Source organism: Diadema antillarum, unplaced genomic scaffold, assembly GCF_040938485.1.
Source record: "Diadema antillarum isolate AM-2024a unplaced genomic scaffold, OU_Dant_1.0 seq00000177_RagTag, whole genome shotgun sequence".
NCBI classification, from domain to species: Eukaryota; Metazoa; Echinodermata; class Echinoidea; order Diadematoida; family Diadematidae; genus Diadema; species Diadema antillarum.
This window is the reverse complement of record NW_027271244.1, coordinates 189,949-205,820: the sequence shown is the minus strand read 5'-3', so window position 1 is coordinate 205,820 and position 15,872 is coordinate 189,949. Positions and strand designations below refer to the sequence as shown.

The 15,872-nt window shown below is 38.5% G+C and overlaps 1 protein-coding gene across 1 annotated transcript; it reads right to left on the bottom strand.

Moving 5' to 3' along the window:
• Window positions 1-4,397: 4,397 nt before the first annotated feature.
• LOC139728373 (arylsulfatase B-like) lies at window positions 4,398-14,547 on the bottom strand. The gene is given in 8 exon segments (XM_071639315.1): window positions 4,398-4,663; window positions 6,904-7,067; window positions 7,591-7,840; window positions 9,519-9,726; window positions 11,329-11,445; window positions 11,448-11,493; window positions 13,198-13,394; window positions 14,281-14,547. Coding segments are annotated over 8 exon segments (1,515 nt in total).
• Between the last annotated feature and the right edge of the window lie 1,325 nt (window positions 14,548-15,872).

Sequence of the window (15,872 nt, the reverse complement as noted above, 5' to 3'; positions counted from 1 at the left end):
TTGATGCATTTTCAGAGACATGGAGCTACATTGGCTAGTGTTGCTTTTGCTTATCAGTAAGTTTTATGAAAGAGAACCTGCCAATTCCATCTACATTTTCTGTCTATAAGTGTTACCTACCGGTAATAGTTTTCTACGCAAAAACTTGATTCCATTGAGGAACATAATATATGTATTTTTTTGGTATATTTCTATTGAAATAATGACATATGGCCCGGTTGCGTGATGATAGATAATCCTTGTACTGTTCTTTCTTAGGCCATAATTGCATTCTAAGAGATTTGTAATTTCATATGGCGATAAGCAGGAGAACACGAAGGATGTATAATGTTATAAGGAAATTCTATGAAATACGAAAAAAAATCCACTGCTGAAAGGACAAACCTGATTCTTGTGATTTTTTTTTTTTTGGTTAACCTGAAGATAATAACATAGTCAGACAAGTCTATAGTGAGCATCGCTTATATAGCAGCCACCTGTCGCATGCCACCGCTAAATACACTTCACCCACAAGAGAAAAGCCCTGTCTATAGCGACCATCTGTGTACAATGACCCCGGCCCGTTTACGTCTATCTTGGGTGGCCGCTTTGGACAGGTTTAACTGTATATTTTGTCTTCTTTAATTTCATGACGATTATTTTACGATTCTTGTTTCCTTAGTTGCAATCATGCATTTCAGACACTGTTACAATGTTTTATGAAATCGTTATTATGTAGCTCAGAAGCAAAATAACCTTTAATGCCATACACGTAGTTTCAGTAAAGTCCATACACGTAGTTTCAGTAAAGTCCATCATAAAATATGCATCAACAGGAATATCAAGTGCATTTGTATTAAGAATATTTCTATTGTGAGGAATCCATGTATAGCAACAGTTTCTATCTTTTTATGTTATAAGTGTCTTAAAATGCAAATGACATTATGAGTTAATCTGCGTAGGTGCAATAGTCTATTATAGACGATTGTATTACACAATGTATATGACGTGGAAAAGTTGAAGAGTTTGTTCGCAAAAACCGATAAGTCCATATTTGCCAAATGGAGATATTTGCGATTAAAGGTCAAGAAAAATAAAGACAATAATAAGACAATTTTTGCTTCTTTTGACCATAACTTCAAAAATGTACCTTTATATGTAGTGACCAATATATCATTTAAAAGGTATTATTTTGTACTTTATGACAGAGACGTACTTCAAAATCTTCAAAAATGGACTTGTCGGTTTTTGCGAAGTAACGCTTCAGTTATTGGTGAAAGTTTTTTTGTCGATTCGTATTTTAGATGAGTATTGAAGTAAATTAAGCTCGGTTGCCACCTTGGTAGCCTTGAAAAATTAACTTTCATAATATGTCTAATTAGCATACTCAGCTAATTAACATAATATTATGTAATACATTGCTATTTTTAAACCAAGAAGCCAGAAAACACAGACAACACAACTCTTCAATGGTTCTCTATATTGAGGAATCAATTTATAGCAGCAGTTCCCCCTTTTTTTATTATATGCAACTGTCTTTGATATCACAATTAGCCCAAAAGGTTAATTTGCATAACTATGTAGAGTTGTGTGGTAGATGGTACAATTATATACCAAATACATGGAGTGGAAAAGTTTGTTTCTGTTGTTGTCGTTGATGTTGTTGTTATTGGTAATTCATGCTGTAGGTAAGCATTAAAGAAAATGAAACTTGACTGCCACCTTGGTATAACCTTGTACAATATATTGTAATATGTTAAATCCAGCAAGCCTCGAAACACCAATGATGCATCTTTTCAAGGGTTTTCTATGAAGAGGAAACCATTTATAAAGGCATGCATCACAGTTTCAATCTTTAAATGATGCAAGTATCTTAATATATCATAAGTAACGGAATGAGCTTATGTGTGATGAATGAGCTTGCATGTGTGCAATAGTTCCATGAAGGTACAATGTACCACAGAAAAGCTGTTTTAATAGTGAAAGGTTTTTGTTGTTGCGGTTGTAACTGTGGATTAGTGCTGTAGATGAGGTATCTGAGTAAACTAAGCTCGGTTGCCACCTTATATGCACCCTGGGCAATTATCTTTACTATCTAATTCGCATATTCATTATAAAATGATAATTATTCAACATGTCGCTGTTTTATACCAAAGAAGCCTGAATGCAGGTGCGGAATGATACGACTTTCTGAGGTTTTCAAGGACGAGAAATCCATTTATAACACCAATTTCCATTTGTAATGTCTGAAATGTCATAATCATCATAATGAGCTAATTTGCATATGCATTATAATCCAGCAGAGGGTATAGACTATATATTATGACACGGGAATGAGCTGAAAAGTTGTTCAGTACAAGGTATGTGTTTTTCCTTTATTTATTTGATTCTTTTTTTTTTTTGCTGCTTCGACTTTTAGATGGGTTTTGATGTCAATTAGATTGAAGATTTAAGCTTTCGGAATTCAAATTCCAACGATATACAAGAAGCTCCCTCCCTCTACATTGTCGCTGATCTTATATGTTAAATAATTCGATCAAGAAATTAAACGGTAATGCAACAATTGTAGAATTTAATTGATTTTTCCAGGCTCAGGCCACGGGAGGGGAATATTCCCCCTCATACTCCTTGGTTTTGGTTTTTTTTTTCGTTTCACTCCCTCAGAAAGGTCCACTTTTTCCTTGTAATTAAAACCTTCAAAGAAGTCGTTTTCAGGCTGCCTGGAACAAAATTTGAGACATTTATCATTATAATATATTACACTAATTAGCTGAATATGCCTACTAGACTAGCATTGACTAAGATACCAATTGCCCAAGGCGCCCTGGTGATAACCAAGCTTTATTTACCTTAACACTTACCCATCAAGCACACATATCAACAGGAAATCGTATACTAAACAAATTTTCCAGATAAATTTGCAAATTGGCCCAAATTTGCATGTTCAAGACACTTATTACATTCTAAAATGGAGACTGTTGTTATGAATAGATTCCTCGTAATTGAAAACCTTTGAAAAGTTGTATTATCCGTGTTTTAAGGCTTCCTGGATTAGAATTAGCAACATGACAAGTCCCTACATATTATGCCTATTAGCTAAATATGCTAATTAGACTATTGAAGATACTTGCCCAAGGAAGCCAAAGTGGCAGTCGAGCTTAATTCATATCAAAACCACCTTTAGCACGATTCAACAAAAATCTTTCCACTCAACAACTTCTCCACGTCATAGTATTTCATTTTCTTCCCTGCAGCTCTGAATGGCAATGCTATATTGTGTTCCTCTGTAGATGGTTTCAGCAACCTGGCGTACCCATCACGCGCAATTACCACATGATGATCCTCATAAGAAGTCTACCGCAGATAGAATGGTGTAGAAAATGTACAAAGATGGTTGTTAGTTATCTCGACGTCAGGATAAAATTCACAAGTCTCCTCGCTCGGTATTAGAGAGTGAAAATCTCTCACCCAAGAAAGGAAGGAGCAATAGATGAATGTTCGTTTCAATGAACTTCAACAGATAGAATAATTTGATTGCCATTACATTTATTCTGAGGATGAAGCACATGGTGCCATGGAAATTTTCGTGCAGCATTACATAAAAACAAAATAGCGAATATGATAAAATCGGCATGATCCATCTCTTAATAATATGCAGACCATCAACCACTAGTATTCGTTGAATAGCTGGGTATATTGCTTTAGGCCGTTACCATGCATGTCTAGAAGTTATCAACGGGTTGACTACCAGACTATAGTCTATTTTGTATTACAGCCTGTCCTCTACCACGAAATGGCTGGTTATGTGTAGATGTGTGTCTTCTTCCACCTGGTATTAGCATCTTTCCCAAACTGGACACACAAGTTTCCAAAGACTCGAGACAAGAGTTTCCACAGACTCGACTGTTCCTTTGTCTTTGCTAACATTAGTTTGAGGAGATAAAAACCAGCTAAAATTTCGAAGGACTTTCACAATAATATGTTTGGCCAATGTGAGAGACAGGTTGTTTTTGTTTTGTTTTGTTTTAATATTTGTTTGTTTGTTTGTTATTTTGCTAAATCATCGCTTCTTATAACACAGAGCGTTTATGGCGACTACTATATGATTTGACTTTTGATTTTTTTTTTTTTAGAATTCTGTGATTATCTTGCTTAGTAGGCCTATTATCGAAAGTTCGAAATTGCATATTGTTCAATACCATGTGACATTATGATTGATTGATACAATCGCTTTATCACATTCCCAACATCTTGATTTCATGGGGGCATGTACAAGTACTAGATCATGTAGATATCGATACTGTCCACACCATGCTGTGGATTAGTCACTCGCATTTTATCAATGATAAACTTCATTAGTAATTCTCAAACTGTACGAGATTTTCATTTGTCCAGCGTAAGTATTGCACCATATAATGTTATTCCCAGCTTGTCCAAGAGCCATTGTGAAGTGCTGGGTCGCCCTCAGGATCAAGAGGCGGCCAGAAAACAGGCGCGGATGAATCGAGATAAAACTGAAGTCGGTCGAGGAGGAAATTCACCATTGCAGGGTTCTCATCTGACAAGTCGGTCTTCTCTAGTGGGTCGTCTTTGATGTTGAAAAGCCAAGTTTTCTTGGTAGGCGGAGTGGAAGGATTGATGGGAGCGATTCCCGAGCCAGGGACGGGAATCCAGCTGCTGTTGTCTGTCAACGTGATGAACATATTTAACTATAGGTTAGAATGGAGCCGTGGAAGTGTGTCTTGTAGTACAGTATTACAGATATTCTCTACAATTGATTGTGATGAAATATAAATTTGTAATGATTTCTTCTGATTCAGTCACATTTTGCCCATGTATTTCTTCAACTAGTACGTTTATTGATACATGTAAACAAATGACGTGTATCTTAATTTCATTTGGAAATGTATAAAAGTTACATTGTAGTTAATTTGTTTATATGAAATTGTCATATTATATGCTTTGGCCGGAAATGAAATAAAAATGAAATGAAATGAAGTGTGTTTACTGTATTGTGAGTATAAATTATGCTTGTATGATTGTGTATATATTGAAAATTGTATTCATTCATTATGTGTACATGTACATGAATGTACGTATGTATGTCTGTATGTATGTATGCAGATATTCCTATGTGTACACCCATATGCCAACAAGAAGAATTTCCTTTATGGACAATAAATGAATCTGAATCTGAATCTGAATCTGAATCTGACTTTAATGCTCCATCATTTCGCATTTGTTTTCACGAATTATCAACATATCTATATATTGTACGTATACTCTCTTTCATGTATATGCAGGTGTGCATTTAATGCGTACATCTAATTATCTTACGATTCTTTGATATGTATTTAATGTTCTCTTTTGCCTTTACTTAATTCTAACCCGTTTTAATGATCCCAACTCCTCCCCCCCCCCCTTCGCTGGAAAGAAGGGTCTGATAGTTAATCGCATTTCTTGTAAGCATATTGTGAGAATACATATTTATGCATATCGGGATATTTGTTGTGTGACCACTCCATTCACCGACGCGATAACCCATGATTATTTTTCCCAAGTTTTGACTGAACCCCCCCCCCAAAAAAAAAAAAAAATAATAATAATATTTACACCTAAATTCCATCCTCTTGGAAGGTGTGCCCCTCTCCCACGACCTCATTATTCTGTGTCGCTGCGCCTATAATTACGAAATCTAGTTTATTTCTCGGTCTTTCCTGCATCTTACGTAGCCTAACTTAAAAGGGAAATCTAAGACAAATTAGAGTTGTTCTTAAAAGAAAAAAAAAGGAAGGTACTGTACGATGATGTGAACGTTCCCTGGTTTTCATTAATATAGTTCTTGAACAGTCAATATAAATACACAAAATAATAGTATATTTATGATGCAATTCTCTCACAATTTGCCCTACCAGTGTGTACATAAAGTCATGAAATTTCATTTTCCCCCGATCTTTCACAGTTATGCCCGAGTCTCAAATTCAGATAGGCCTTTGTAACTGATCGTTACTTTGCGTGAATGAACTCGTGCTCCAAAATCTTCCTTGACTTGGTAGGCGCCTTAAAAGCACTAAATAGGTCCGCCGCGAGTAGTAACCGCAGAATGGAAACGAGCCATAGCCTCTACAAAGGACATTCATTCCGTTGAAGATCAGCTGGATTTGAAGAGACCGAATTGATACCCAAATTCCAATTATTTATTCCAGACACTACATAAGCATTATTACTTATCATACTGGCGCAAGATGATTTTCGCACTCTCTTAAAAAATGTCTCCTGTTAAAGGACAAGTCCACCTTTATATACGTGTGGATTGAATTAATGCAGCAGTGTTAGTAGAACACATCAGTGAAAGTTTGGGGAAAATCGGACAATCCGTTCAAAAGTTATGAATTTTTAAAGTATCTGCGTAGTCACTGCTGGATGAGAAGACTACTACAGTGTATGATGTCACATGCGTACAACCATAATTTTATAAAGAAAATAAAAAGAGAATTTCACAAAACTTTACTTTTTGAACAAAGTGCACATTTCTTCGACTTGTTACTGACATAGGGTAATATCATTCCCCCTGCCTTCTGAAAGAGAGAATTCAAGTGTTCTTTTGTTATGCGAGAAAAGTGAAAAAATGTTGAATTTTCTTTATTCTTTCTTTACATCGTTGTTCTCATGTGACATCACAAGCGATAGTAGTCTTCTCATTCAGCCTTGAGTGAGCAGAAACTTCAAAAATTCATGACTTTTGAACGGATTGTCCAATTTTCCTCAAACTTTCAATGATGTGCTCTACTAATATTGCTGCATTCACTCAACCCACATGTCTATGAAGGTGAACTTGTCCTTTAATATCCATGCGCGGATATAATCCCTATACCACACCATAAAATCCTTACTAACTGATCTGATTGTATACTGTCCGCTTACATTGCCTGCCTGTCAGTAGTTTCCAGTCCATGTATCTGAGTGCTGCAGTAATATCTTTAGTGAAGACAGGTGGCATGGCGATTGGTTCTTCTGATCCCTTATGCGGGATCCCGGGAGGGTCGATGTTATACAGCATTTCATGGCGAGGAGAGGCGCTTCCTTCCCTGAAAGTAATAACACGTAGAACAGTTTCTATCAAATCTTCGTTACATTTTATGATAATCTATATAATGTAACTACCATACAACGTCCTGACTGAAATATTTGATTTTTTTCATGTATTAGGTTAACGGCCTACTTTTTTTCACTGACTAATCTTGTATTCAACCGAATGGCTTATACTTTTCTTTGAATATAGCTTTTATTTGCATTGCGATACCCATTTTTTCCACTCAACACATTCATAGATTCATAAATTATGTATATATATTTATATGTTATACAAAATATACACTACTGATGATATGATACTAATAATACAATATTTAATTCTAATAATAATAATAATGATAATAATAATAATGATAATAATGATAACAATGATAGAGTCTGTTTACAAAGTTTTTACCACAGACAGGATATTCTCTTGCGAAAGCTCTCAATCAAGGCTCATGTTCAGAGCTTTCAAAACCAAGGTTATCGAGAAACACACATGTTTGCACAGCACATAACTTCTGTCAGACTTACTTGATACTACTCCACTGGTTAAATCCGTCCAGTTCAGATCGGTTTACCACGCCACCAGCCACGCCTTGCACTAACGTTGGATACCAATCGCTGACATGAATCAGTTCGTTGCTCACCGAACCCCTAACAGAGGGGTCGAGAAGGGGACTCGCCACGAACCCAATGCCGCGTGTTCCTCCCTCCCAGAGGGATCCTTTCCATCCTCGAAGAGGCCAGTTGTAGCCTCCTGCTGATACCTGTCCACCATTGTCTAGCATGAAAAGATTGACCAACAACGTAACTATTGTATTTTCATTTGGCAAATGGTGTGAGTTCCATTTCACACATAGACACACACAAAAAGATGTGATAGCAACTCTTGATGGAATGGCAATTATTGTAACGACAAGAATCCAGCTTCCTGATTGGCTGTTGTTAGGGAGGTTTTCATTCCATCATGAGTTACAATCCTAGGATCTTATGTATGAAATGGGGCCCAGGTTAGCAAACACTGAAACGGAGACAAACCAATAAGGTACCTCCGGGGACAAACTGAAAAAAGCCTGTCCTTATATTGCTCTTTGAGCAATTTGAAAATTAATGGCAATTTCGCCACTTCTAAATTGTATTAACAATATGTTTGCTCACCTGATTTCGTACGTTTCTTTCATGTTAACAAGTGTCTAGACCTAACAATGCGCAAATGCTGAATAGGCGTCATTTTGGACTTGATTATTTTGGTTTGACATGCAGTTGTCGACTTCTTTTAGATCTGCTACCACCATCCATCCAGTCTACACCTATTGTAGTTCGTCTGAGGATAACTCTCAGGCCAATCATTCTTAAAACATACAGGAAAAGGAATACATGTATGGAAATGAAAGTCTTCTTTCATCGAACCCACCCCCCCCCCCTCCACACACACAATCATTTCAACTAAACATCTCCTCGGTTGATACAAACCACATTACAAACGAGAAAAGGAAAAAAAAACTACGACCTAACCATTGTTAGACTCATATGTAATCATTTAAAGAACTTCGTCGATTATTCGATTGTATGGAGGCACTTAAAGAAATCCGACGAATATGAATTCCTTTTGCATGTTTTGAATCATGGTCATTATTTGAACGGGAACTCAACGGTTGCATCGTTATGGGGAACAAAAGAGGAAAAGGAATTTGACGATATGATTTCGTGCAGTGCTTAAAGGACAAGTTCACCTTCATAAACATAAGGATTGAGAGAATGTAGCAATATTAGTAGAACACATCATTGAAAGTTTGAGGAAAATCAGACAATCCGTTCAAAAGTTATGAATTTTTGAAGTTTTTGTGCAGTACTCGCTGGATGAGAAGACTACTTCAGTGTATGAATAACTTAGATGTCACATGCGTACAACAATATAAGGAAAATATAAAGAGAATTTCACAAAATTCCATCTTTTGAAAAAAGTACACATTCCTCTGACTCGTTACCGACAAATGTTATGGGTAATATTATTCCCCCTGCCTTTAGAAAGAGGCAAGTCAAGTGCTCTTTTCTTATGCGAAAAAAGTGAAAACATGTTGAATTTTCTTTTACATTTTCTTTATACTGTTGTACGCATATGACTCACAAGCTGCAGTAGTCTCCTCATCCAGCGGTTCCAACACAAAAAATTAAAAAATTCATAACTTTTGCATCCATTGTCCAAATTTCCTCAAACTTTCACTGATGTGTTCTACTAATATTGTTGCATCTTATCAATCCTTATGTTTATGAAGGTGAACTTGTCCTTTAATACAATGTGGACTTCAAAATCATTCCCTATAATGAGCTTTGTAGATGCCGATCAAGATCTTTTAATAATTACACATATTCACTTTGCCACACAGATTTATTCCGAGTGCGTTGCGATTTGTTTCTCCACATCGAGCTATTGCTAATATAAATAGATAAGTGAATACCTGTAGAAAAGACCAAAACAGTATTTTCCCACAGATTATTTGCTTTCAGGGCTTTTGTGATATTGCCCACTGCTTCGTCCATACACGCCACCATGGCAGCATAGTATCTTCGGTGATAGTCCTCAACAGACCGATACGGATAGAGATAATGGTCGAGAGCCTGAAGAGGGCCATGGACGGCTTGGAATGGTACGTAGAGAAATAAAGGCTGGGAGGGAGAGAAAAAGAAATAGGAAGAGAATACAATAAATAAATCACAATATAAATACATACAAATTACAACACTTGTGAAGAGAATTAATTTCATTCTTTTATGTGGTCTGTGACTGTGGTTAGGGACATGATTTCGATGCGGTTTTTTTTTTTTTACTTCAGCTTATAAACAAGCTTTTTCGAGCAAAGTTGCACTTGGAAAACTTCGAGCCAATCACTTGAGATGACGGATTATCCTTCAAGCGAGCAATAATGTCATAGCTGTGGCATAGTGGATAAGACTTCAGGCTCTCCGGATTGGAGAACTTGAGTTTGAATACCTCCCAGTGCTTACGTGCTTAGAGAAGATATTTTACCTACCATGTCCCTCTTGACCAGGGTGGATAAATGGGTACTTGGCAACGCTAGACTAATAATAATGGCAGGGCCCTCTGGTAGAGCAGGAGTCCCTGGGTAAGTAAGATCTTATCATTTTTTATTATCATTATCAATACAATCAAAAGGACCTATGCACTGTATTCTTCTTTTTTTCTTCTTTTTTTTTTTTTTTTTGCTGTCTATCGTCTCATATAATCTTGCCGATTTTCGAAGAAGATTATATCGGTTTGAACTGAATAAGTGACGAAGTATGTGCATCTCCTTTCCCTACGTCGACCTAAATAAGCACTGAATTGATCAGTGTTTAAGTAGCAGCCATGATAAAAAAAAAAAAAAAAATCATGGACGTACATACTCTAGCAGAATTCGAACCAGTTCAGGATTCAGTTCCAGTGAAAACACCTCGACGGAAGAATTTCATGAATTTGAATAATTACGCAGTACAGCTGCATGCTATAAGAATTAGAACCAACACTTGCTGTCGGGCGAAAGCTCGGTGGTCTAGTGGATATGACGCCTGTCCGGTAATCCATAGGTTGTAGGTTCGAATCCTGCTCGAGTGTGCAGGCCCATGATTTTTTATTATGGCTACTACTAAAATACTGATCAATTCAGTGCTTATTAACGTCAATAGGCGTTTTCACATCAGCCCGATAAAAATCCAAGCTCGAGATATTTTTTAATGTCCCAAGTCAGAAAAATAGCGCGCTATTTCGAAACATCGGGCTGACGTGAAAACTCCTCATGTAGGGTAATATGTCAATCAGTTTCTATGTGCATCTCATTGTTAGCAGGCAATTTGGACACATTTTGATTATCTATAAGACTGGCAATACTTATATCGTCCACTCCCCCCTGAACGGTGGTGCAGTTTGGACAAAGTTTATAACTTATTACTTGAAATTAAAAAAAAGCTAACTTCTAAACATGAAAGGGATATAGATCCTGCAGCCTGAGGATTTTCCTGGACTGCAGCGCATATAAGAGTTACAATGATCTCATTAAATCAGTAGAAATTCCAATACTGATTAACGAACAAAATGGGCGAATATGCGAGATCCGTTATTCATTTGACTCATTAAATAGATATTTGAAGATGATAACTGACCATGGGGTAATCCAATCAACGAAGCCACAATCAACAATCGTTCTTGAATATTTCTGTGATATTAGACAAACATTGAAATGGTTGTGACTTTCAAATTGGAGGAATGTTTACCTTAGATGCATCGTGATTGCGGATGATTTGCTCAGCTCTCTGAGTAAAGATTAGCGTGGAGTACTGTCCCGTGTATTGATCGGCTACCTGCTCTTCGTTATCCCGAAGGTCTTTTCTATGAAGCCATCTTCAGATGTTGTGTGTTGAAAGTAATCCCTATGACCTCCCAGGACCCTGCAAGGAAAACAATAACAACAGCAATTAATTTCTCTCAAATCAAAATGCACACGTTTGAGCGTCAGAACTTAAGACATAATGGACATACGCTCCTGAAGAGCTAATGTTGGACAAGTTGGTACGTGTAGGGATTACTGTTGAGGAAGGGCTAAAATGGAAAGGACGGAAGCATGACTATGTAATCATGCATTGTGACTGATAAAGGAACTGTTTACTATATTTCGGTCTTATTTGGCTAAAGGCCGTATCACACCTTTCTGGGCAAGCCTTGCGACTTGCGTGCGACTTGCAAAGAACAATTGGAGGTCCCCGTAGATGATCCGCATATGACAATACCTAGCACGTATCTCGGCCGTAGTCGCCCGGAGGTGCGCAAGCAATTTCTTTTTACCCGCAACCATGTTTAGGCTCTATCACACCTTTCCAGGGCACTCTACTCCGGCTTGTTGCCTGTAGGGATTTTTCACCATACGGGACAAAGGATTTTGGCGAGTCATTGCATGTGTCTTACTTGTTGGACGCGTTCTACTTAAATTCTACTCGCGAGTTAACTGTGTGACCTTTGCACTAGTCGCGTGGGGGCTGACAACTCAGTGAAGGAATTCCTTTGAAATTATGGCAGAAGTCCCACAGATGTTATTATCTTGACTGCACACGGGACTGCGAATTACCTGCTTGAGAGTTGCCTGGGAGTACTGCCGCTAAGGCCCTCTATCCCTGGCATTCTGCGTGGATTTCTCCGGGCATCCCCGCGTCTCGCCCGGAAAAGGAAAAAAATGGTCATGCTCAAAACTTGGCTGCGGTTAAATCGGACTTGCGTGCGCACTTCCGGGCAACTACAGGGAGATACGCGCTGGGTACTGTTAGGTGCGGACCAACTGCGGAGAGCTCCGGGTAGCAAATTCGTTTCCCCGCAAGTCAAGCCGTAAAACATACATTATGACAAGGCCACGAGCATTCTCAAAACTTGTTCCGAGTGAGTCGTGGGGGTTCGTTCGCAGAGGTACACGCAGAACACCAATATGAGACCCTTACCAGCAGCACCTCGCAGGAAACTTCAACGCAGGTACATACCTGTAAGTCGCTCATAACAGAAAACGGATTGGTTTCAAAGCTCTCACGTAGGTCACACGGAATACACGCAAGTAGAAGGTAAGTAGTACGTGTCTAGTAAGTAAGAAACAGGTACGAAACTAGCAAACATTCTTGTTCCCCCCCCCCCCCCCCCGCGGAAAATTCTCCCGCGTGCGGAAAATCCCTCCTCGCAACAAGCCCGGTTACCTTGCCCGGAAAGGTGTGAGCCTTTTGAGACTCAACTGCCTTTAAAGAAACAGTATATGTGCATTTAATTTTTGCATATGAAACTGCTTAAGCGATGATTCCCAATGTACACTACATTGCACAAGCATTTGTTCGTGATGTAGACTATATGATTCTAGAGTGTTATCATCTTCTTGAATAGCTTTCTAGTTTTCCTGAGGGCTGTCTTCATTTTATTCTGGACTGCTCTCAGCGGTTTATGATGAGATCAAAACAGGGTAGATTGTTTAGAATTGCAAATGTGATCTTTTTGACAAAAAAAAAAATGGGTGCAAGAATCAACGAACGATGAGCATCCATGTGTATAGTAGGCATTACTAACATTCGTATAAACTTGTTATTGCTGTCATAAAATGAATATAGCAGTTGATAAAAATCTTACCGAAGAAAGTTTGAAAACCCCTGTGAGTTGGCCAACAGTCTTTTTTGTAGAAGCCGAGATGCCACTTTCCCACCATGTGCGTAGAGTAGCCAAGCTCCAACAATTTTTCGGCAAGGGTGGGTACTTCCAAAGGCAAGCAACTTCGCTGAGCGCTTCTTATGATACTGTGCTGCATGCCAGTGTGAATCTGTAAAAGTGAAAAATATCTAAAGATGTCCAGCTTTTCTTTCACCTAAGAGGAATGCCTTCATTAGCTGCTTAATTTGGTTGCTTTTTGGTGTCTTTGGTAAAGAATGGAAGTTTGACGTATTTTCTTCATGGCTGCTCCCTCTCCTATTACTTCTGTATTGTCCGTAACATGAAACAGAACTGTAAGATCATAATCCTTACCAACAGCTAGACCCCGTTTACAGTGCGGGGCTGGGCCGAGCCCGGCCTCAATTGCGGGACCGAACCCGGGCTTTTAATTCAAACCTTTCAATATTTTGTCGTAGTAGCGCTCTGCTTGTAAACAAACGCAATTTGGTGTATTCTGGTGTCCAGACCCTTTGCCAACTGGATTCCGTGCTTCGTCGATCGCCGTTCGGCAAAGCCTTTTGCCGAAGGAAAAATCCTTAGCAGGACAAAACCACCTTAAACTATCGACGCTGAGGGGGTTAATATCCTGAATAACGAAATAGTTCCGCATTTGGGCCAGTTTGCGTTTACAGTGAAAAAAAAAAAGCCGGGCTCGATGGGCCGCGGCCGAGACTACCTCCACAGATAGGCCAAATGCGCTGCTGATATTGGTCCCGCATTTTGGCCTTTTGCGGGTTTACAGTGAAATGAAGGTCGGTGAGCCCGGCCTTTTCACTCACAGTAAACGGGGTCCCCTTCTTGTGAGTCTTTTTTTTTCATAAGACGAAAGAGCAATCCTACAGAAGATACGTTACATGTGTCCATAGGATACTATGCGTTGTACTATGTAGACGGTATCAGTTATCCTATCATGTATTTGGTTAAATAAATCCTATTCCACATCCTTCAGTCAAGAAAGTTGAACGTTTCGAAACAATACCTGCATATATGTTTACCTGATATCTTCCGCTCAGAAGCTGGCTACGTGTAGGAGTGCAGATTGGTTGTACATAGTAATTCTCCAGTTTTACGCCCCCAGCGGCCAGACGATCTAAGTTGGGTGTCCTTATCTCGGAGTCATGGTAACCGATGTCGCTGAAACCCAAGTCGTCTGCGAGAACGAAGACAATGTGTGGTCTGGGTGATGACCGAAACCGTGACATCAGATTGAGGAGGAGCAGACAGCAGCAGAAGAGGAGTGAAGAGGGACCCGCGGAAGCCATGCCGAGCGATTAGCGTCCAGCTGTAAAGAATTTGGAGAGCTTTACCTAGCTGCTTCAAATAGCACATCCATGGTATCAATGCTTCCACGACTATGAGTGGTGGGCCACGAAAGATACTTAAAGGGATCGTATAGTTTTGGTCTTTGGCGAGATAATGAACAACCTCCTATAAAATATGAAAGAGCATGAAATTCTGAAAGAAATAACCGACATTTAATTGACGAAAACTGGTTATGAAATATCCTGAATTTAAAAAGAGCATTCCTAATAAAAGGTTGGTCCTACTATGATAGCTTTGTTTTACTCTGTTTTTGGATATTTCAGCCATTTAAAAACAGATTTTCATCAAATAAATTTTGAATTCCACTTAGAATGGTAATATGCTCTGTACTCTTTCATAAGTGGTTTATCGGTATCTTGCAAAACGTTAAAAGCTCAATCTTCATATCAACCAATACTGTACCATCCCGTTAATGGGGTATGATTACATTCTACATCATTCACTGTGTTTACGTGTTTATGTACACTGCCATCCCGATACACTGCCGATGGTTTCATTTTGTGTATGTATGTATGTTCGTGTGTGTGTGTGTGTGTGTGTGTGTGTGCTTTATACACAAAGTAAAGTTATTGCAGCAATTTCACCCATTGATTCCAGAAAAGAGTGATGTCATAGAAAAGGAGAGTAATCGAGGAAAACACAGTGCATGTGACCACATTGAAAACACATAGTCTGACATGTATACACTTGTTGAATTCGAGCATTTGTTTTTAATATCGTGAGCACATTATGAATAATCGATTCAAAGTGTAAACCAGAACATGTAGGCATTCGATTCATAAAATTAGTGTCCTAGACTATTGAATCTAGCTGCAACAGATTCTACTAAGAACTGTTTCTGCCAAAAATCCAACATAAACACACACGCGCGCGCGTGCACGCGCACGCACACACACACCCTCACCTGTACTACACAAAAACACAAAAACATAAACAGCATGCGCACGTTCATCTATAAGCTTAATCATACAATCAAACATAATATATGATTATTCAATTACAAACACAACAATCGTGCCAATGCTTGTATGAAGGAATGTACAGTTCACAGAATTATTACCACACTGATTCGAGCTAACAAAACTTGTCAATAGACCGGCTTATTCTATAAAGTATTCAGATTTTAAGCATGTTTTGTTTTCAGAAGTTTTCCCCAAAAGCTTGCCTATGATACATGGGAGAGATCAGGTGAATGAATTGCTTCGTTACCAGGTTGTAGGAAAAGAAACGGCCAGAAGTTGGAATACATTACAGAAACGGTATA